At 42.3% G+C, this 21,791-nt stretch overlaps 5 protein-coding genes across 10 annotated transcripts in view; 3 read left to right on the top strand and 2 right to left on the bottom strand.

The window, feature by feature from the left end:
- Positions 1–527: 527 nt before the first annotated feature.
- Positions 528–1,956, bottom strand: LOC109545681. The gene is made up of 3 exons (XM_019916502.2): positions 1,028–1,956; positions 776–968; positions 528–712 (listed from the first exon to the last, which is right to left on the bottom strand). The coding sequence occupies exons 1-3, from the start codon at positions 1,266–1,268 to the stop codon at positions 547–549; spliced, it is 600 nt and encodes a 199-aa protein (XP_019772061.1). The 5' UTR covers positions 1,269–1,956; the 3' UTR covers positions 528–546.
- Positions 1,139–21,791, bottom strand: part of LOC109545672 (inhibitor of Bruton tyrosine kinase) — a 25,953-nt gene continuing 5,300 nt past the window's right edge. The window contains exons 2-12 of one of the 3 annotated variants that reach the window (XM_048661956.1): positions 6,038–6,380; positions 5,725–5,982; positions 5,480–5,670; positions 5,265–5,415; positions 5,001–5,214; positions 4,508–4,943; positions 3,499–4,188; positions 2,548–3,439; positions 2,343–2,494; positions 2,152–2,284; positions 1,139–1,224 (exon numbers count right to left, since the gene is read on the bottom strand). In XM_048661956.1, coding sequence (XP_048517913.1) covers positions 2,153–2,284; positions 2,343–2,494; positions 2,548–3,439; positions 3,499–4,188; positions 4,508–4,943; positions 5,001–5,214; positions 5,265–5,415; positions 5,480–5,670; positions 5,725–5,982; positions 6,038–6,380 — 3,459 coding nt within the window. In that variant the 3' untranslated portion in view covers positions 1,139–1,224; position 2,152. Of the gene's footprint in view, positions 1,225–2,041; positions 2,285–2,342; positions 2,495–2,547; positions 3,440–3,498; positions 4,189–4,507; positions 4,944–5,000; positions 5,215–5,264; positions 5,416–5,479; positions 5,671–5,724; positions 5,983–6,037; positions 6,381–7,575; positions 7,728–21,791 lie in introns of those variants that run through there. The other 2 variants (XM_019916488.2, XM_019916486.2) reach the window with 2 other exon arrangements.
- Positions 8,018–16,260, top strand: LOC109545673 (ankyrin repeat and LEM domain-containing protein 1). 3 transcript variants are annotated; one of them, XM_019916490.2, is made up of 7 exons: positions 8,018–8,266; positions 9,797–9,958; positions 10,752–10,993; positions 13,384–13,691; positions 14,344–14,822; positions 15,119–15,345; positions 15,548–16,260. In XM_019916490.2, the coding sequence occupies exons 1-7, from the start codon at positions 8,187–8,189 to the stop codon at positions 16,174–16,176; spliced, it is 2,127 nt and encodes a 708-aa protein (XP_019772049.2). In that variant the 5' UTR covers positions 8,018–8,186; the 3' UTR covers positions 16,177–16,260. The 3 variants fall into 3 exon arrangements, with proteins under 3 accessions (XP_019772049.2, XP_048517922.1, XP_019772050.2); XM_048661965.1 differs by lacking the exon at positions 8,018–8,266 and adding an exon at positions 9,507–9,608; XM_019916491.2 differs by lacking the exon at positions 8,018–8,266 and adding an exon at positions 10,506–10,680 and having other exon boundaries at positions 9,878–9,958.
- LOC109545680 (alpha-N-acetylgalactosaminidase) lies at positions 16,812–18,797 on the top strand. The gene is made up of 9 exons (XM_019916501.2): positions 16,812–17,010; positions 17,081–17,255; positions 17,445–17,619; positions 17,669–17,754; positions 17,813–17,974; positions 18,032–18,229; positions 18,275–18,421; positions 18,477–18,558; positions 18,613–18,797. The coding sequence occupies exons 1-9, from the start codon at positions 16,856–16,858 to the stop codon at positions 18,654–18,656; spliced, it is 1,224 nt and encodes a 407-aa protein (XP_019772060.1). The 5' UTR covers positions 16,812–16,855; the 3' UTR covers positions 18,657–18,797.
- LOC109545679 (alpha-N-acetylgalactosaminidase) overlaps positions 19,098–21,791 on the top strand; it is a 5,691-nt gene continuing 2,997 nt past the window's right edge. The window contains exons 1-4 of one of the 2 annotated variants that reach the window (XM_019916499.2): positions 19,098–19,702; positions 19,858–20,110; positions 20,168–20,342; positions 20,522–20,696. In XM_019916499.2, the coding sequence (XP_019772058.1) occupies positions 19,896–20,110; positions 20,168–20,342; positions 20,522–20,696 (565 nt within the window). In that variant the 5' untranslated portion in view covers positions 19,098–19,702; positions 19,858–19,895. Of the gene's footprint in view, positions 19,727–19,857; positions 20,111–20,167; positions 20,343–20,521; positions 20,697–21,791 lie in introns of both variants that reach the window. The other variant, XM_019916498.2, reaches the window with a different exon arrangement.

The following is a 21,791-nucleotide window of genomic DNA, read 5'->3' as shown; positions in this document are numbered from 1 at the left end:
AACTTCTAAAAGCGGTTTTTCTGTACAGTTTCGGTCAGTTTTTGTTATAAACAATTAGTTGCGCACAAAAGACCCAAATAAAAAAAACTATAAACCACATCATTATGCAACACTTTGTGTAAGTAAATAAATAATCAACCGCTGATAATTTATCATAAGTGAATACTACGGTGCTACTTTTCTTGACTGTACTCAAAATTTTACAACCAACCGGGGTTTTAGTCATTAATTTACATAGTTATTACAATTTTAAAATTTTTCTGAAAATGTTTTTTTTTTACCATCATCAGTTCATTCTACACCTGGTGATGCTACGCCAATTTTTAGTTTGTTTCTTCATCTTGTTCTGAAAGATGATAAAAACATCGAAACGTTTTCAGAAAAATAAAAAAATTGTAATAACTAAGTAAATAAATAACTGAAACACGGAAAACGAGTTTTGTTGTTAAAATTTAAATACTGAATTCGACTCTTATTCAAAGGGATCAGTAATCAGCACATTGGAAAGCTAATTTAAGCTGCATGACTAAAAAACAATCTATTTTATTATGCTGGATTTCTTAAATAAATGGCTATAAAGTCTTTGGTGTTCTTGATTTCTTGCTGCCTAACCAGCATCCAACCGGATTGGCCAAAGTCGGCGGTAAAGGGCTGGGGATCCGTGTGCCTGCCTGAGCCATCATCAGGCCCAATAATAATTATCATCAATCCCCTGTAAAGTAAATCAAGAATTGGATACCTTTGTGAAATCTTCAACGCCATTTAATCTGCATACCTAAAACGTTGCACATACTCTCTAAACGCGCGGCCGTCGTTGAAGTAGCAGAACATTAGCGCAAAGTCTTGCGGAATAAGCCCATCCACATTGAGCTGATCACTATCCACATACTCCAGAGGAATAAAGCTGGGTATTGAGTACTTGCTTTCCCACCATTGTCTGTTCACCTCGTATCCCACTACTGGCAATCCTGATTTTCCCCTGATTTCACAGTTCTGCTCGCTCAATAGATTATTATTGACTACTTACCGGTGAATTGTTGAATAATCCACTCCAAAAGCCCGCATCCACATCCCATAGATGCGACACCTTTAAGGCCATATTCCTCCAAGGCCTTTTTGAGGAACAGCATATTGTCTTCACTAGGCCACGCCCAGAGCAGTTTGCGGGCCTCTTTGCATTCGGATGTTTCGTTCAGTCGCAACACTTTCCTCCAGTCGTTTTGACTGTAAAAGTCCAAAACTTGATCCAGGAGAACGTTCTCGTTCATTTTGATCAAGTGAACTTCAATATTTCGTTCGGGTTGTGTAATTATCGCGTTTTGAGTAGTCGATAATCAAGTCGTTGGCACCGCTCATACCGGGTGGCAAATGACTTGGAATCGGTTTTATATATTCACGTGCAATTTTTCTGAAAAGTTGCCAATTTCACGGTTTTTTTAAAGGCGAAAGTTCGATTGGAGCCTGCAGCTGAAGCGAAAAATACACGAATTTAAACGCATAGTTACAAACGTGCTCGCTCTGTAGTTTCCACCAAACTAATGCGCGATCAATGACCTTCACTATTTTTACCTCAAGGAGTTTTCTTGAAGTTTCCTACTTTATGCACTTAGTAACGAGTCAAAGTAACAATTTATTTTCTTTGACTAACCATACTTGTAAAAATTAAACAATCAAATTTGTAAAATTGGCTGATTCTTGCAAAAACGCTATTGTACAAGTTTGTCTTCTGCACTTGATAAGTTTAGAACCAAAGGAGCTAAAAACTTCGCTGTTTATGCACTTTATAGGCTAACACCACTTGAATCAATGCCGTTTAGAATTTCAGCCATCACCAACCAATATTTTTAACAAATTCAAAGTTCAATAGTGTTCAATCTCGATTTCCGCATTTGAAAAATCGCAATTTTCAGTTTCGTCTTTTCCTGGCGAGTGCCAGCATAAAAACGCGATTAAACGCCGCGAGTTTAAACGGCCCTTTTCCACTTAAAAGCTAAAATCTTGTAAGGGAGGTTTTGCGGAAATTTGTAAATAAAAACTTGTACTGCTTTGACTGCTTGGATGCCCACATGTTTCGGAACACCCTCTATAAAGCCGAGTGATGGGAAAAGTAACAACAAAAAACTGTTTAAAAATCAACATAAATCTACCTACATTATTTGGTCTTTGGCACCCACGTGGGCAAAGCCACCGCGCCCATAGAGACCCTATTGATAACAATAATCTCGTCATCCATATCGTCAACGCTATAAAACCTCCTCAGTTCCTCGATCGCCTTATCCTCCATCTGCGAACATTAGTTAGCGCAAAAACATTTAAACCTCCCGTCACCCAAAGCAATTTACCTGCGTAAACACCAGACGCTTGCTTCTGATCTTCTCCAAATTCTCCTTCTGCTTCCGCTCGTTTGATATGATGGAGCCAATGTCGTCGTTCTGAGGCGAACCCACCGGCGAAACGGGGCTTTCAATAACTTTCCAGGGGTTTTTCGGCGCTTCTACAACAACCACAACGGCTGTATTTTAGAGAATTTTTGATCTAATGGCTAACCTGCGACTGGAGGGCTGCTGCTTTCTGAAGACAGTCGCTTGCGTTGTTTTTGCGACAGCTTCGAAGTTTTCACTCTGGGTTCAGTCTTCTGAGGGCGACTGTACGCAGCGTTGGATTTCGGGGGGCTGTTGAGCAAGGGAAAGTCGAATGAAGCGCTCCAACTGTCCGAGTCTCGGTGTTTGCGCAGCACCGTAAAGTTTTCCTCTGCCGCTTCAGTTTTAACCAGTTCATTGGCTAACACTATCGACAATACGCGGCTGTTCACAACAGGTGGAGAGTCGAGTTTGGGCTCATCACACACGGAAACTGTTGGAGTTAGCAATTCGTGCTCCAACCCCACTTTGCCGGAGGCACTGACTTTGTGACTTGGAATGCGTTTTTTGGGCTTTCGCTTCTCCTTAATCGCGCTCCTCTCTTGTATGTCGGCTAAATCCACCGCACACAAGGCGCTCGCCAGGATGACTTCCTCATCGCAAACGGCTGTGGAATAGGGCGTGATAATTCTGCAGTCCAAACGGCGTTGTTGCTGGTAGAATTGCGAAAGTTCGGCAAGCAATTGCGGCTCCAGATCATCCAACAGCCGCATTTCCAAAAACGATGTCACGTTTTGCTGCACAAACTGGAAACAGTTCTCCTTCAGGCTGCAGGCGTTGTACGAGTCGGCAAATGTCAGCAATTCAACGGCGTTCTTCACCGTCAGCAGATTGGACAGAATCGCTTCGCACTGATCCTTCAGCCGTTTGACGAAGAACTGATCGGCCAGGACAATGATTTTGAACAGCTGATCGATGTCCTTTTCGTCCAGACTGTCCAGCGAATCGGTGTACAAGAAGGCTAGTAGGGATTCGACCACTCCCTTGGCAAAGTGAATGGAGATTTTTGAGGTTTCCGCCTAAAGGAGAAGGATGGTTGGATGTTGGTTCAGTTAAAGGGTTTAAATTGCGTACTAACCCCGCTCCATCTGGTTGAAAACATGTTGTTGAAATAGTCCAGTCGAGCGACTAGAATGCATTTGTGCCCCTTCAGCACGCGGTCATCCTTGCAATGGATCTCCACGTCCCATAATTCCGGGCACTCAAACCGGTTGAAGTGGATTTGGGTTTTCCAGGGATCGCGGCCCCCCTTTTTCACCGTCACCTCCTGCCTGATCACCTCCAAGTTGCTCAGAATCTTCTGCAACTCCATCACCTCGAACCGCTTGGCCATTTCGTGCAACATCCGCACCGGATTGTTCAATTTGCGGTTGACTTTCAAGTCGGAATAGTATTGGAAAGCCGGCGCGTTCTCATCCACTATGACCGGTCTGGAGCAGAGCTGGATCAGGGCAGGGTTTTTCAGTTCTCCGATGCGAATCAGCTCGGTAGTGCCAGTGTAAACATAGCGCAGAAACTCCTCGAAAATCACTGGATTGTATCCAGGATACTCCAGCGATTGGTTTCCGGCTTGGGCGAACAGATTGGAAAAGTAGGGACTGCGGGAGGCCAAAATGTAGCGATGGGCCGGAAACAGTCTGCCTGATATGTTAATTTCTACGTCTGCAATGCCGTCATCCACATCGGCCTGGAGTAGAAAATCGAGCAAGTTATCCGGCATGGTGGAAGCGGAAATTTCGCTTTTAGGGAAGAAGCTGTAAGGCCGATCCTGAAAAAAAACCAATAAACGTTGAGTTTGACACTCAGAAATCAGAAAACCAAGCGGTTCTTTGCCTGCATTTTCAGGCAATTTTCAAAATCCTGTTCGGTTTTCGTAGTCGCTAATCATTTATTTTTTCTCTAATTTCGGAAGAGAAAAACTCAAATCTGAAAGCATTTTGTAGGGTAAAGTTCCTTATATGAGTGAACAAAGTTTCAATTTTCAGTCATCATCAGGAAATTTCTGATTGCGCCCGTTTTGCATTGCATGTGGGCGTCCACGTTTAAGTCCGATATTTAAGTCGCTTTACTAGGTAGAATAAACTTACCTGGACAATCCCAAAGTTCTGACCCTTCGGGTCGCTTTGGATGCTCAGCGCTCGATGCACTCGCGCTATCTTCTCCACTTTCACGGTCAGGCTCTCATCCCTATCGAAAAACTTGTGAAAGTCGCTTTTGTTGCCTTTCTCCTTCGGGCCAGTCGGTTTCTTCTTCCTCGGACGGGCTTCGCCTTGAAACGCTTCCCCGTCGCGGGTAACGAAGAGCACCTTGCTCATGTTGAGCACCACCTGCGTGATGGTCAGTTTTCTGCCAATGGAAAAAATGCATTTACGTAACGCTGCATCGGATTCCTGCCACAGTAGAAGATTGCCAGTGCTGGTGAGTGCGGCCACCCTAAGCTCGCGATTCTTATTGGACAGTTCTGGATCTAGGGAGTGGTTGAGGTTGCCGCCTACAACAGCTATTTCCACCAAGTTTAACTGTCTGAAAGAAATCTCTCTGTCTGTCCGTTTTGGCACCTTCTCAATTGACCTTGCGTACCTTGAAGCGATTTTCCGACATTGGTACTCGTGCAGAATGTACACGTCGCCTTTTACAGTATAAACAACAGTAGCGCCAGTACTGGCACAAACCAATCGGATGCTGTTCTCTTTGGCGATGTACTTAACTCGTTTGGCCGTTAGAATGTACTTTTCCGACGGGCCGGGAGCCGGATGGCCCAGTTGTCCGGCGTTCAAACCCCACGTGAAAATCCCTGAAATCAATACTAATCCCTTGCGTCCATATTCTCTTATCAGTTCGCACCTGAGGCGCCCCAAACGATCGAGTGGTAGTTGCCGGTAGCCAAAGAAACGTTTCCGTTTGGAGAATATTTCACCAGCTTCGGCGTGAGCAACTCAGCAGGAGGAGGCACCATTCCCAAGACCATATGCTTGTTGAGGCCGCAGGCAAAAATCTAAAGTTTTGGTGTATTTTTTTGTCAATTAATCGATTTTCTGGCGCAATTTTGCGGCTTGTACCTCTCCGCAAGACGATAAAAACAGGCTGTGATCCCTGGCGATGCTCACGTTCACAATTTCAATCTTATCGAAGGTTGTTTGCACATTCTTGGTGACGGTTGGAAACTTGATGGGTTTTGGGAGAAATTCAGTGTGCTGAACGCCCAAGCCCAGCCTGCCCCCCTGGCCATGGCCGCAAGTAAACACCAAGCCTTAAATAGAGGAACTTGCTGATTAACTTAAACGAGATCGACGCCGATTATTACCCGAAGTCGTCAAAATGACACTGTGAAACTCTTGAATTAGAATCAGGCGAACGTTTTCATCGGGGTATTCCTTATGGAAAATATCCATAGTTTCAGGTACAGTGCGGGAATGTTGCGATCCTAGGGAGTTGTTCGAGTTGGGTCCCCAAGAAAAAAGTTCGCCGCCTTTCGAGTCATTGTTGGGAGGACGGAAGCGATCCAGCATCGCGTGCTCCAAGTACGTTAAACTATTGCCATCGAGAACAGCCACATTAGCTCCTGAATTACGAGGAAAAGCTTCAATCCCAATCCGGTGCATCGCTTAATTACTTACCTAACTTGATCAGCTCCACTACAGTGTCGATTTTCCCATAAAAAGCGCTCCGATGCAGCGCTGTGTAACCCGATTCCTTGTCCGGCGCGTTGATGTTGGCGTGCCGGTTTAACACCAGCCATCGAACCAGAGCCGTTCTTCCGCAGGATGCTGCCACATGTAGAGCAGTCCGTCCATCCTGATCTTTGACTGATTCACAGCAGCAGCAGGTGGTGTTAAGAAACGACGCTAAGTTGCTGTCGCTAACGGAGCGTTTGCTGATCGCTGCCGTTACAATGTCGCCATGCTGAGTGGACTGGCATCTGTTGGTGCAGTCAGGTAGGATGGCCGACTGTTTATTCATCTGAAATAATAATGCTTGTTGGTAAAAAAGTAGGCAAAATTGTCAAATCCATCAACAATCGCCTGAGAATGGTGCAAAATCGAAACTTTCAAGGTTGTGTGTAAAACCAACTATGGCCAACCAATGTAATAATTGCTGAGGATGCAACGACTTCAACTGAGAAACGAAGAATTTGCAAAAAACACGCAAGAAAATTTCCAAACGGACTCAACTATTCCGCTTTAGAAGCAATAAACTTGCCGAAACTACTCGATGAAACTTTAAAAAATCATCAATAATTGTTTGATGATTTCAAGCGTGCAAGACGCGAAAAAGACATGAAAAAACGCCAATTTTTCCGCTATTTTTTCACTTTAGAACTGAGAAAATCACCAATAATCGCCTGATAATGGCGAAAAATTTAAACTTTTGGAGCTTGCAATATTAACTATGCTTCAACAAACGCAATTCCTAAAAAAAAACAACTTTCATGCGAGAAGCAATAAATTTACAAAAAATTTCCATGCAAACTTGCGGAAATTGAAAAATTTACCAATAAGTGCATGATAATGGTTCAGACTAGAAACTTCCAACATACACAAACCCCACTGTGGTTATTCCAAACAAGCGCCTCAAAAGGCCGCAACTTTTTCATTTCAGGAGCGATAAACTTGCGGACAACAAATATCCGTAACAACTAGAAAAAATCACCAATAATCGCCTGATGATGGTGAAAAAGTGCAGCTTTCAGGGCTTGTAATCCCAACTTGAAAAAAACTCCAACAAATAAGTACAGTAACCCAAAAGAACACTACTCTTTCAGCGGAGAAACACAGATTTGGAAAAAAAAGGAAAACTAACTGAAGCGCAACATTGAGAAACAATTTCTCCAGTCTTAGGCGTTGTTTGAACGTTTTTTGAACAGTTCTTGCTAAATCTGCAAAGACTGGAGCAAATATAGAGTTGACTGTGAAAAACACTAAATGTTTTAGAAGAAAAATACAAAAGGCAAACAACACTAAATAGTTTAGAAGGAAAATTTAGTTTCCAGAGGAGGAATTCCAATGGAATTCTTCCAATTGCCTGCAATTTTGCATTTTTGCACAATTCAGCAAAATCTAATCAATAGCTGAACTTTCTCAACCAGACTCAGAGGCGAAAGCTTATGGACAGTCTAGTGCTTAAAACCAGCTGCTTGATATAACATGCCACTGACCTTAACAAGTTATAACAATTAATGTACAATATGACTAGAATAGACATTTCCTAAATATAAAACACTAAAAACAGAGTATTTTTGGTCACTTCACTAATCACTAAACGTCACCTTCTGTGGTTATGTCCAGCGACCAGCTGTTCAGTTCTGAGGTTATGCAAGTCTGTTGTTCACATACCAATACAGTTCAAATCCTACATGCGTATATAGTCAGGGGTTTAACAGCTCTTATATCAAATTTCTCACTGAGAAGTAACTTAGCTGAGTCAAGCAAAGATCAGGAAGCACAAGGAGCGTAATTCTGCTGTTGTTTAGAGGCATTTTGAGTTTCAAAATTCTAATTTGGGATGTTATCAAACGGCCCTGGTATCCATGAGATGGCGCAGGCTCAGCAGGAGGTAAACACGAGAATTATTCATTTAATAGCCCCATTCATGCCGGCCAGATCAGAATTGTTTACAATTTTATTGGGATTTGAGCGAGTGGTACGGGTTTTTTCGCGGTTCGCCAGCCGCATTTCTCGAATACCCGCGTTTATGATTTGCGTTGAAAAAGTGAACAAATTTTGGTGGAAAACGCAGATTTTCTCCCCCAATTGACCGAGTGTGATCATGTTCTATCGTGGCAGAAACAAAAAGGAGTTGTTTCTGGCTGCCCTGCTTTATGATTCTGTGGAGTTCAGGCATGACGCGTAAGTTTTCACGAGATTTTCAATTTAAAATAAGAAATTTGGTGTCGTGATTGTAAAAAAATTATGGATTCCGTGAAAATCTCATTCATAAAATTCCGCACAGAAACTTTTCGTCAGCAAAGATTGGAATTGTGCTAAACCCATGACGGTCTTCAGGGTTCTCAGGAATTGGATAATAAAGTCCGATAACGTACTTAAAACTGCTGTTTGCTTGGGGCCATAGTCCGGCTGTAGGGTGATTTTTGAGCAAGACTTATATCCATAGAACAAGGCTTATATCACAGTCTGGAAAAGTCTGCAAGCTAATTTTGTCCCCCTTTTGCAGTTCATTGGACACATTGCCTTACACTTGACAATTTTTAACGTTATAAAAGCTTGTACAACCGTCAGTAAACGCGCCATTTTTAAGCAATTTTATACATATTGACGCTTTCATGAACTTTCGACTTATATTTTCAACGCCAAAGCTGTCAAGTTTAACAACGTTTGATAAGTCAAAGATGCTAAAATTGACATTTTATCAGCTTTTGACTACTTTACATAATAAAAGACGTCAACTTAAACGTCATTACAAATACCAATGTCAATGTTTCCTTCAAATCTCCGTTGAACTTTGATGCTTTCCCGCAACTTTATACTGGTTGATGATCTAATGATCTTTTGGCTAAACCTCTTAAATTAAAAGCTGTCAAGTTTAACGACGTTTTGCAAGTTTCCGTTCAATTGTCAGTTGGACTTAATATTTTCAAGCACTTTTTGAAACATTGGGGCTTTGATGAACTTCTGACTTAACTTTTCACATAAAAACTGTCAACTTTAACGACGTTTTACAAAAGGTTCTTCAAATGCCTGACAAACGTGATGAGCTTTTGACTTAACTCAACATAAAATCTGTTGACCTTAACGAAACTACAAATTCTTCTTCAAATGTCAGTTAAACTTGACGTGTTCTTCAATCGTTAAAGCTTTCAACTTTGACGTTTTGCAAAAAAAATGTTTTTTGACACTTTAACCTATAGAATCCATTGTACCATGGCACGTGATCCTTTACGTAGATGACATTTATCTCATTAGATAAACCTAATAGGAAGTCAACGTGTTTACTCTTAATGGGGCAACAATTGAAAGATAATCGACTATTCGACTATCTGTCGTAACTGATTAATGTCGTTTATTCCAGGATTAGAGTGTATCGGCGCCCTTATCGCTTCGAGCATAATAATGACTAAAAGAATGTCTGTAATTTTGGATTGGTCAATAATGTGTTGTTCGAAATCGCCCGCATTTACTTAAATCCCGGACCCAAACAGCCGGGTGCTGAATAATAAACTCTTATCTCACGGTAGGATATTATACACATATATATACCCAGGGTTAATTGGTGCAATTAACCTGAAAATCTTCACTTGTTACTGGTCTTTGTTGCTCAATTTGAAGATCCCACGCAGCTTTCTTTAATTAAAAAATGAATACATTGAACCACGATTGAAAATTCAAGGGTGTCGTTGACCTGATTCTGTTTGGTTGCAGGTCAATCGAGTCGCTTCTGACCGAGAAGAAAGCTGATCCCAACCTGATCCTCCCTAGCAAAGGAATATGCTCGTTGCACTTAGCTGTCGGCTGTCACTCGGAGGACTTCGCCTTGGGGATCGTGAGCCTAATGTTGCAAAATGGCGGCAACCCGAACGTCAAGTGAGTATATAGTCTATCTCATCCTTTTTCGCAGTGTCGCAATTATTGTTCTTTTTCTATGACTTATCAACCATAAAAATCAACCATGTAAATCACCGGGAACAATCTGTCACGCTTTCAATCACGCAACATGAAAGAAAATGTGTCAAATTGGTCATGAGTAAATGTCAATATGGCGTCTCAAATAATGACGTCACTGCCAAATAGCTTGAGACAACCTATATTTGATCAGAACTTTGTATTTGGCCATTTGTGGGTCAAACGTTCATTCATAAAGTTTATCGCACTCCAATTATTATACAATTAATGACATTTTCTGCTATCTCAACTGCAGCCGGTAACCGGTTTCAGCCAGAACCGTTCGATATTCCGCAGTTTACTATACTATGAACTGTGAAGGCGGTCAGTCGATAACTTGATAACGCGTCTGTACTCCGAGGGTTGGCATCAAAGTTGTTTTTCGTTTTTGGATTATTTTTAGTCACTTCACGGGTCGTAAATGGCATCACTTGACAAGCGACAAATGCAACATAATATGTTTTTGCAGTCTTCACAAGGCTTATCGGGTTGGCGGCGCCGTACACGAGACGATTTCAACCGAACGTACATGATAATCCTCCAAAATGACGTCAATATTCAAGTAAAACTAATCAGGAAAACAGGGGAATGTTCCAGAGAAATCGCGCGACTAATTGAGGAATAAAAGATCCGTTGACCCGCCTGTAGGTTCTGGATCATCCATTCGATCCAGATTTTCACTTTTTCACTCACCATTTTCATTTTGTCTCCTCAGATCGGATGATGATGGGCTGACGCCCGTACATGTTGCGACCATATGGGAGAGGACGAAGATTCTGGATTTGTTGTTGAGGAATGGGGGCGACCCGGAAATGCCAGACATGGATGGCAAGACGGCCTTTAAGTACGCAGTTGAGAACACATCAATTGAGTGTCTTTCACTCCTCACCGACTATTTGCCCAATAAGAGCGAGCTCATCCACCGGGACGAAAGTGACCGCTACTCTTTGGCTTTAGGTGAGCAGACTTGCAAATTTCTCTCTGCTAAAAGTGGTACATTCTTAAGCGTCTTGGTTGCGAAAACTACCGGAACTTTTATTTGGTCGGTGGAATTCACTTAACATTTTTGTGCTCTTTGTAACATGTAGCATCCGTAATTTTTGCGCAAAAAATATTTCCATTGCCAAGCCAGGAAAACCTTTAGCGGATTATCCGATTTTCCAGTTTTCTTCGTTACATACATTCCCCGGATTTTAATGTCCATGAACGGCTAATAAGCATATTTGGGGTCAATTTCACATGCTGCACGTTCTTATCAGGGATCCTTGGGCGCCATCCTTGGCGGCGATAACACTTTAGCGGAAAAAAACTGTTTTTCTAACGCTAATTACATTTTGATTGCTTGACCGTCTTAATCATTTCCAAGGGACAGAAAGATTGCGACTTAAAACCCAATGGACCTGAAGCAGAAGACGATAAACGACCCAATACCATTTATTTACCTGAAACAACCGGTCATCTGGGGTTTGAGTTCCGCGAAACCTTGGCACTTGTTAAAATCTGACCATGTGAAGACGAATTCAGTTTAGGCGAAAATTTAGGTCATAGATAAAGAGAAGTGGTGTTACTGGTACGAAAGCTATGTATAGCTATGAAAAAGAACAGGCGCGTCTCTGGATGTTGTGGCAGGAAGCGTCAAGTGAGTACGGATCAGAAAACTCCTTTTCTGGCTGCTCAGAGGAGTCTCTGGATAAAACACGCGTAGAACATAAATTTGGTAAGAATTATCCACATTGCTCAATTGAAATTAATTGATGGTCTAAATGGGGATTTTTATCAAAAATCTTGTTTTGATCGCGGACGCCAGACGACGTCGAACCTCGTTTATTCGGTCGATTGAAATAATCAATTTGATGGTTTTGCAAGAAGATAGTCTATCTGGTCAGTGACCCCGCAGTAGTCCAGGCCACGCCTTCAAATCCAATTTTTTGAACGAGATATGCTGACGACTCAGTCATCATTGCGCCAGGTAATTCATCAAACACTTCCAAACATATCGGAATGTCGATCTTCTGGTATAGTCAGAAAGCTACTATACGAATGAATGGGATCAGAACATGGACTCAGAAAGGGTTATGTTAGCGCATCGAGTTGCATGCATTTAATTGTGTGCGGTATTAGCAGAACATTAGGAACTCAATGGAAGCGCAGAAGAATAAACATGGACATGATCTGCAAATCCTGCTTAAGCAAACTGGAACTCTGAGTTAAGAGTGCAAGCGGAATTGAGATAGAAGCTGTAACGTTGCTTGAAACAACGTTCCTTCAGTTTTTCTGGTGACAAAAGCGTATTTAAACAAAATTAGTCGTAGGCGGACGTTCCTTCAAAACTTTAAGTTCAGGGAAACTGCACGAAACCTTTGAACGGTTTTCCATGGTGGTTGTTTTTGTCCGATTCAAAACTGATTGAAGAGCGTTGAAACTGTTGAAATTTTGAAGAGCGCAAGTGAAGAACTAACCACAAATGCGCTGACATATCTGTCATCATACATGAAATGTATGCATGCACGGTTGCCGTTGTGCGTTTTCCTTTTGGGGGCTACTATATAGATGTGATGTAAAATGAAACTTGCACACTTTGTAATTGCGCACCACGCCAACTTGACCTCTGTTGCCCAAAAACTGTGACAAAACATCCAGATGTGCACAGTGCAGGAAATCCGACTTAATAGTTGGTTTTGATTTCATCATTTGACCGTCTCGTAATGATGATCAGCAGTTGCATCATCTATCCACGGTTCGGTTTAGTCACGTTTGTTGGTAAACATTGCTCATGTCTCGGTCACGTCGATTTCAAGGCTGGCATTCCTGCTTGCAGGTCGCAATCGCCACGCCTATTGGGGTTAATGTTCAGCTCAAGTAAAATTAATTAAATTGAATTAAATGTCTATTAATATTTATAATATTTCGCAACCCCATGGTAGTTAGGTTCGGATCACGACCGCTCATTTGTTCTTAACGTGATTGTTGCTGATAAATCGGCGCCTAAAAAAATTATTTAGGCCATAAAACTCGGGAGGTCAACATGAGTTCATCTGTCGCAGCAAAATCACGTCGTTGCTGGCCTGTCACTTTTCCCATTGACGTTTCAAACCGCATCTGTCATATGGATATAGATGGAAGGCAAAAGCAAAGGCCACATTGACCATTATTAATTGAACGCGATTAATCTACTAATTGTCTTGGTTAATCGCGCTAATTAAATCGCCTCGCAACAATGAATCGATTTATTTACTATATTCATTACGAGCGATTTGTTTATCGACTATTTATAAATAGGACTTTAGTCCAACAGCCTGATAAGGCCAAGGATGTTGGGTTTAATGGGCTCGAATTCGTTTTTCCAGAGAAAATCCTCGTAAGCAATGGGGTTCAAATTGGCGAATACATGGAGGAACCGGCCAACACCAGTATTATTCAGCTAGCGGATCGCTTGCCGTCGCTGCCCCAAACGAACCCCACGGAGTACATTCTGAACTGGGTCAGCGAACAGAAACAACTGGCCAGCGACAGCAGCAGCAACAGCGACCTGATCGAAAGTATCGCCAGAAGCTTGGGTAGTGACTCGACTTTCGAGTGCTCCGACAATTCCTTAATGGAGTCCGATTGCGACGAGTCGAAGCGTTATGATGCGCGATTTATCAATTTTCGGAAGGTGAGTTGAATTGATACGAACGATCTCAGCTTTTCAGTTGCGCTTTCGTCAAGAGCGCAATTGACAATTTGACTGTCACTTCGCCACACTCAGAGCATGACTTTGACATGACAGTGACAGGTTGTTTAGAATCAAAACTGCATTGTCTGTCATTCATCATTGAGTGTCACCATTGAAATAAAGAGCCATTGCAACGATGCCAAGATCAACCGCGTCCTGAATCTTGGCATCCCGTTTGAAAAATCACAAATGGGGAAAGGCACTTGCGTCGCCGTTTTCGAAAGGTTTCATTGATTACTCAGATATTTTCAACCGTTTTTGAAATATCAGCTTTTAAACATCAGAAGCCCTTTGCAACCCAGCATTTTTTCTTCAAACTTCTGAAAACCAACAACGGGGAGACACTTGAGACGATGTTTTGGAAATGTTTCAATGATTATTCAAGTATTTTAAATTTAATCCTAAAGCCAAATTAACGGACACACATTTCACTATGGTCTATCTGCCATTTTTAGTATTTTTCCTAAAAATCTATTAGAACATTCACAGTTCACAGTTCAACAAACTTCTGATGTCAACATATATTCCCGTTTAATAAAACCTTCCTCACTTTCTACTTCAATGGAAAAACTAATTGACTCCAATTTGGCAGGTGTACAGAAAAAAGCGAAGTAAATCCAGCAGATGCCAGACGGCAAAGACCCCCAAAGGGCAGCCAAATCGGAACTCAGCATCCCCCACTGATCTGGACGATTCCCACTACACTGACGCCTATAGCATTTCGCAATTGAAGGAATATTCGGGGGAAAGTGGCGTGGTCACGATCCAGAGCTTGCTGGACTCGAACCAGTCCCGGAAGCTGAACAGCTCGAAAGAGCGGACAGCCGTCCATGAAAAGAACAGCGACTACTTCACGTGTTCCCATAACAGTATTATCTCGTTGGAGAAGAACATTTTCGAGATCACCGACGATCTGAGCGACATCAGATTGGACGTGATCGCGTCTGATCCGAAACAATCGGATACTGGAGCGAGCGAGACTAGTTTCGTCAGTGTGTCCGAAGTGTACAAGTATGTGGACATGGATGAAGATGTTGTGTTGTATGAAAAGCGACTTATGAAGGCTCCTAGGTAAGTTTGAAATTGAAGGATTTTCATATAAGAAACATCTTGACCTAAAAACACCATAAAACAGACTCTGCCCCACAAAAGACACACAAAAGCGAATTTCCCACTTTGCTAGTTCCTGAAGAAATAAATGCCAAACTCCGGCCTGCCGGTCTTTTCTTTAGGTATTCTCCAAGTTCAACTCCTCCGCTTGGGCCATAACGATTGTATCATCTGCAAAGAGTCGTGTACTGTCCTTGGACTATAATAATGTTCTTCACTTTCATTATAAATAAATAAAATCTGATTTGTCTTTGCAGTGAATTCACCAAAAGTGCAAGTTCGAACGTGTCATCGACATTGTCCTCGTTGCCGCCGAATTTCGACTACGATGCCAAAATGCTTAAGAAGGAGTTGATTGTGTTGGGGTACGAACCCGGCCCGATAACCTCCACCACTAAACGGGTCTACTTGAAGAAGCTGCACCATATGAGGAAAAACCCCTCATCTGAACTGCGACTGAGTGGACCTCAAAACAATAAAAGAGGCAAGTACACTACTTGAGTGCCAATCTTGATGGACATCCGCCTTCAAGCTTTTTCTAACTGACGTTTTTGTCATCGTCTACTCTAGATTTTTTTATCATGTTTTTTACAATTGTCCAAAGATTCCGCTTGCTCAAGCAGGTCAACCAGCGTGAGTGTTTTCTTATGGGCCACTCGTCATCTAACATCAATTCCGTTTTTCAGTTTACTCCCTGGAATTGGAGAAAACGATGAAAAACATGAACTGGTCCGACGACGCGGCGCTGAAGCGTCTAGAAGAAGACGTGGTGCGGCAGTTCCACAGCTCCGCACCGACGATAAAATGGCGAGAAGGCACCAACAAATCCAACTTCACCTACCTGCTGTTGGATCCGCGCATCACCAACAACCTGCCCGACAGAGCCGGCACTCTATCACCTTTAGATCAGTGGCAAACGTTTCTATCTGCCATCTTCTACGTGGGCAAGGGCAAAAGATCGCGCCCCTACCAGCACCTCTACGACGCAGTGAACCTGTGGAAGAAGGGACAGCTGGAGACCACCAATCGCAAGCTGCAGCGCATCATTGACGTGTGGAAGGGCGATTGCGGCGTCGTTTGCCTCCATGTGTTCCAGAATGTGATCCCAGTGGAAGCCTACACAAGGGAGGCGGCCATGATCAGCGCCCTCAAGCTGGAGAACTTGACCAACATCAAATCGGGCGAGTTTTACGGGGTGGCGGCCTCGTGGCCTAACCGCCAAAAGAAGCTGTTTGGTGCCTATTTGTTGTACAAATCCATGATGATTCTGCTGCATGAGGGCGAACGACAATTGTGTCCCATGGACATTAACTAAAGTGCAATATGACAAGGCGAATGTTTCATCGACCAAAGCCGGGAGCAAAGCTGTTTGATCTAGGAATATATTTATATTCTTGTACTTTTGACTTTGATTTCTTCGCTCATTTTTTTCGAGCGCTTTCAATGCGTTTCCCCAAAGGTCCTCACGACTCAAATGAACACCAAACATCCTTATTTCGCTACTTAAAGGAAATAAAACAGTACGTAGTCCAGCAGCTCTTTTAATTAGCTTCCTGGAAATTCTGTTTCAAAGCCCTTCCCAAAATGAAACTAGCTAAGTAAGTTCTCCAGTGTTTGTGTTCAATCACTCGTATATTTCGCAGCTTCACTTCATTTTTATATTTTCCAAGCACTTCAATGCCAGTTAAACAGGCAGTTACTGGGGGCTTATCAATCGTCAAACAATTGTTAGGCAAACATGTTTTTTTGCCTGCTGCAAATAAAATAAGTCATTTGATTCTCACGACTCAAATGAACACAGCAACTCATCATTTTTTGCTAATAAAAAGCAAACAAAACATCACTCTATATCTCCTTAGGTATGTGTACGTAGATAAGAGCGAGATTTACCTAGTTTTCCAAGTACCGATTGTTTTTTTATCGTCCAAGTACTGTTTTATGTATAAAGGCCATGAAAAAACAGTCCGATTTGCACTGCGCTTTAGTTCATTATTATGAAAAGTCTGACTCTCCTAATTTCATTCGGCTTGATACAACAAGTTTGGGGGCTGGATAATGGACTTGCCCTAACGCCGCCAATGGGGTGGCTGAGCTGGGAGCGATTTCGGTGTCTCGTCGATTGCGACTTGTATCCAGATGAATGCATTAGGTAGGTGTTGGAAAATGCTCTTTGGGGCCCTCCACTGGAGCTTGGCTCCCTCAGCTAAGACAATTTCCAGCGAAGCCCTATTCAAGCGAACGGCCGACCGATTGGCCAGCGACGGCTACTTGGAGGCTGGATACGAGTACATTATCATCGATGATTGCTGGGCGGATAAGCAACGAGATGCCGACAATCGGCTACGGGCTGATCCAGATCGATTTCCAAACGGAATTGCGCCTCTGGCAGAATATGTAAGTCTCGAGCAAGTGAAACTGTTAGTTGTCTTTAGCAGAAGTCATCCATAATAATCTGCTTTGAAAGAGGAAAAAACCTTCTAAAGTAGACACCAGTTTCCTTCCTTAAGCTTCTACAGAAGATTTTCTGTAGATCATCCATAGGCCTTCATCAGGCAGAAGATACTGGCAGTTAAATCCTTTCAGGTGCACAATTTGGGTCTAAAAATGGGCATCTATGGAGATTATGGTACGCTAACATGTGGAGGGTATCCTGGAAGTATTGACCACTTGCAACTGGATGCTGAAACATTTGCGGAATGGGGCATCGACTATTTGAAACTCGATGGATGCTACGCATCGACCGCCGGAATGGAAGAAGGTGAAAAATCGAGTCAGTTTTTGCGTTTTACTCTAAACCCACTTTGCAGGCTACGCCAAAATGTCCAGGTATTTGAACGAAACTGGACGCCCCATTGTGTTCTCCTGCAGCTTTCCTGCTTACGAACAGTTGGATGTAGGTCTTAAAAAACCGCTCAAAAGCACGCAAATTTTCTCTAATGTCTTTGTTGCAGACGAATTACTCCAGAGCAGTGGACATTTGCAACCTTTGGAGAAACTACGACGATATTGACGATTCCTGGGAATCCGTAAGCGATATTTTCCAGTGGTTCAGCGACAATCAGGACTATTTGAGGCAGTTTGCCGGTCCTGGGCACTGGAACGATCCAGACATGGTATTCTTTTGCCACTGTCCCAGTCCTTTGAAAATCTCACTTTTGTGCCATTTTTAGTTGATAATCGGGAACTTTGGGCTCAGCCTGGAGCAGTCCAAAGCGCAAATGACCATCTGGTCCATAATGGCGGCGCCTTTGATCATGTCCGTGGACCTGGACACGGTTAAACCCCGATTTAAGAACATTCTGCTCAACAGGAATGCGATCAGGATCAATCAGGACCCATTGGGGATTCCTGGAGAACTGGTGTCTAACGTAAGTGCTCAAAATAGGAGAATCTTATTTGAGTTCTCCCTATAGATTAGTGACATTCTGCTGTGGAGGAAGTCCTTGAGTGGAAACGGGGTGGCTTTGGGCGTGGTCAGCACCCGAGTAGACGGTTACCCCTATCGCTACGAGATTCCTTTAATAGATTTTCTGGACGGTGACAGAGAATACCATATAGTGGTAAATGAAATTAGCTAGAAAATGCTGGCGGAAATGCATTTGGTTGCGCTTTTAGGACGTTTTTGCGGATATTGATGGCCAAAAACGCAGTGTGCATTTGGGGAGTGTCAATATTACGGTTCGAGTGCCCCCAACAGGTACCCCTGATGAAAATATTGCATTGGGTTCTCAATAGCTTGATTTCGTTACAGGTGCGGTTCTCTTGCTGATTACACCCGTGGAGCTAATGAATTGACCGACTTGTCTACAAGCATAATTTGAAGACTTTTTACCAGCAAATGAATAACAACCCTGCCGGCCACTAGCTAAATGTATTTTCGCACTTTAACTGAGGCCAGTATCTTTATTGCTGTAATATAAAACATGCACACATCGACACATTTTTTTGAGTCACACATCATTACGAACATTTTATGTGTGTTTTTGTTGTGTATACTTGTATAAAAATCGACGGGTGCAAGCGTGATTTTTCGAAAAACTTTTGCCTGCATTTATCGAAGTTTGAACGAAAGTAATCATTTCAAATCAAACTCAAGAGATCTTTTCTGTCTGACATTCAACAAGCAATAAAGAAATCAAATCAATTGTTTGCTAAATCAGTGGCGTAGCATTGTTTTTTCTTCAAAAATATTGAATGTTGCGTCAGTAGGCACGCGACTGGCGGACAATCCTCTCTTAAAGCGTGTGACAGTACTGTTAAATCACCCTGTATATTGTCAGTTAGTATCCTTCTTGTTGTAATATAATTATATAATTGTAATTAACAGTTAAACGATCCTCAGACAGTGAAAGTCAGCGCAGAACATTCATGTACAACCGACAAAGTTCTGCTTGTAGGCCTGCAAGCCGTCACATACTTGTGGCAATTGGGCCTACTATACTATATAATTGTTCGGTGAATTAAGAAATAAATGCCTGTTTTCAGGTTGAAATGGTAAACAGGGCGTCAACTCTTCTTGATAAATGCCGATGATTCGATAGTAGGCTTTAAACGCGAACTTGCCGGGAAAACGGTTGGCCTATAAGTAACATTTCTTGACTACAAAATCTGCCTTTTCTTTAAGCTCTTAAATAACCAAACTATGCATACAATTAATGCCTATCAACATCAAAGCTTGGAGCGTCTATTTAGCCACGTATGGACATGACGCAACCAGTGTGTTGACCGGTTACTGATACCAAGATCAAGAAGTCATTTGCACTTGAAAGCAACAACGCCGACTTGTTGGCTGTAGTTTATGTAGTTTAACGTAGATTTTGATGCATTTTTAGCGAATAGCGGTAAGCAGACTGGCAGACTGAGTGGTAAGTTTGCGCTTCGAGTTCCCGAATGCACAAACTATGTTCTTGAATGCCATGCCATTCTTGCCGCAACCGCAAATGTCCTATCTGGTCAGGCTTGAATAATTCATCGAACTAATCTAGGCCTACTTTAGGCTTGAGCAAGCAGAATCAAGGATCGGTGGACTTGCAAATGATCACCGCTTTATGTATTCGGGCTGAAGCTTTGATTGCAATTGGGTCCAAAATGGGAACCGCCTGGGCAATTTTCGCTGTACTTTTGGTATCAGTAGCACATATCCAGGCCCTGGACAACGGCCTGGCTCTAACTCCACCCATGGGCTGGATGCACTGGCAAAGATTCCGATGCGTCACTGACTGCCACGCTTACCCCAATGACTGCATCAGGTAAGATTTGACTTCTTGGGCTCCCAAAAAGATCCCATTCTTAATGGTTTTTTATAGTGAGCAATTATTTCGCGATATGGCCGATCATATGGTGGCCGATGGGTTCAAGAGCGCCGGTTATGAGTATGTGATTATCGACGATTGCTGGGCAAGCAAAGAGCGCGACAATAACAGCCGGCTTCAGCCCGATCCTCTACGATTTCCCAGTGGAATCAAAGCTCTATCAGATTATGTAAGTTTTATACCCCGACTAGAACGATGGTGCAAATTGTCCTGTCCCAACTACGGCCAATGGACGCTTAAAAACAGCGCTGTATCCATGGGAACCTAGTGGCATTTACAAAGGAATGGAGTCGGGACCGGTCTGCTTGCACCATTGGAAGGTTTCTAATGCAAAACTGTTTTTGGTAGGTTCATGCAAAAGGGTTGAAATTCGGCATTTACGCAGACTATGGGACTAAAACGTGCGCAGGTTATCCGGGCAGTATTGAGTACCTGAAATTGGATGCTCAAACTTTTGCCGACTGGGGTGTGGATTACTTAAAATTGGACGGTTGCCATTCGGATGTTTTATCCATGGAAGCAGGTAATTTTGCTAGATTTTTGTAGCGGCTTTCATATTATGTTGTTCCGCGTGCATCCAAAATATGCACTATACAGCGTCTGCCAATTTTATAAATTGCTTACATTTTTACGTTTCCTTGTTTTTGCTTTTATCTCGTAGGTTAGCCATTGCTAATGATCGCAAGAGCTATCGAAAAGGTTCTTATGACTAATCTGATATTGTCAACAGTTTCTGAGATATAGGGTGTTGCAAGCGTCAAGAGCCTTCAGACTTCACACTTTTGCTTCTACCTCTTTGGAGGTCAGAAATTCCTGATTAAATCCACTAGATGAATCATAGTTCTCGAGAAGGGCTATTAAAAAGGTCATATTGACTGATCCGATATTCCCAACCTTTTCGGAGATATGACCCTTTCTAACTTCAAATGTTAATTACAACCCAAACTCTCTTCTCCTCAGAGTTTAACGCTGTTCTCATTTAAATAGGCAAATACAGTTTGTAGTTTTCGCTTCAAAATAATGAATTCTTCGTGCTTAATACAAGAAATTATCTGAAGCTAATCCATCACTCAATAGCTGATTTCATGGTTGTCAGCATGGTCCCAATGTTTGCACAAATAATGGAAATTTTCGGAATGCGATAAGCAACAAGTGCCATTAATTATCTGCGAACATTAAGTACTTATTTAGAGTGGTAAATATGTACTTGAGCATACTTGAGAAGTTGATGCGTTTCAGGTCCTTAAAATCCACATGAAACTATCCAAACGTCTTAAGTTTCCAATGAGGAATTTTGGGTTTCAATTGATTATGAGTGCATTTATTAATGCTTTTGATCTGGAATTGGAACATTCCGGCGCGAAAAAATCGCTCTACAGATTACGCAACAACGAACACATTTCTAACTCAAAAACCACAAAGCTTATAAACTTTTTACAATTTCTACAGAGTATTAAAGATACATCGGCCAGTTAACAAAACTTCAGTAAGTTTTAAAACTGCGCGGATTTCATCAGATCATGCCCAGATAGCACACAAATATTGCAGTAATATTTTTTTGCAATATTTAATATAGGTTGAAGCGACAGATTCTTGAATATTATAACAATATTTCTTT

This window comes from Dendroctonus ponderosae, unplaced genomic scaffold (genome assembly GCF_020466585.1).
Source record: "Dendroctonus ponderosae isolate FM_Combo_2020 unplaced genomic scaffold, Dpon_F_20191213v2 Dpon_F_20191213_10, whole genome shotgun sequence".
Lineage (NCBI taxonomy): Eukaryota > Metazoa > Arthropoda > Insecta > Coleoptera > Curculionidae > Dendroctonus > Dendroctonus ponderosae.
The sequence above is the reverse complement of the archived record's forward strand: the minus strand, read 5'-3'. Positions and strand labels throughout refer to the sequence as shown.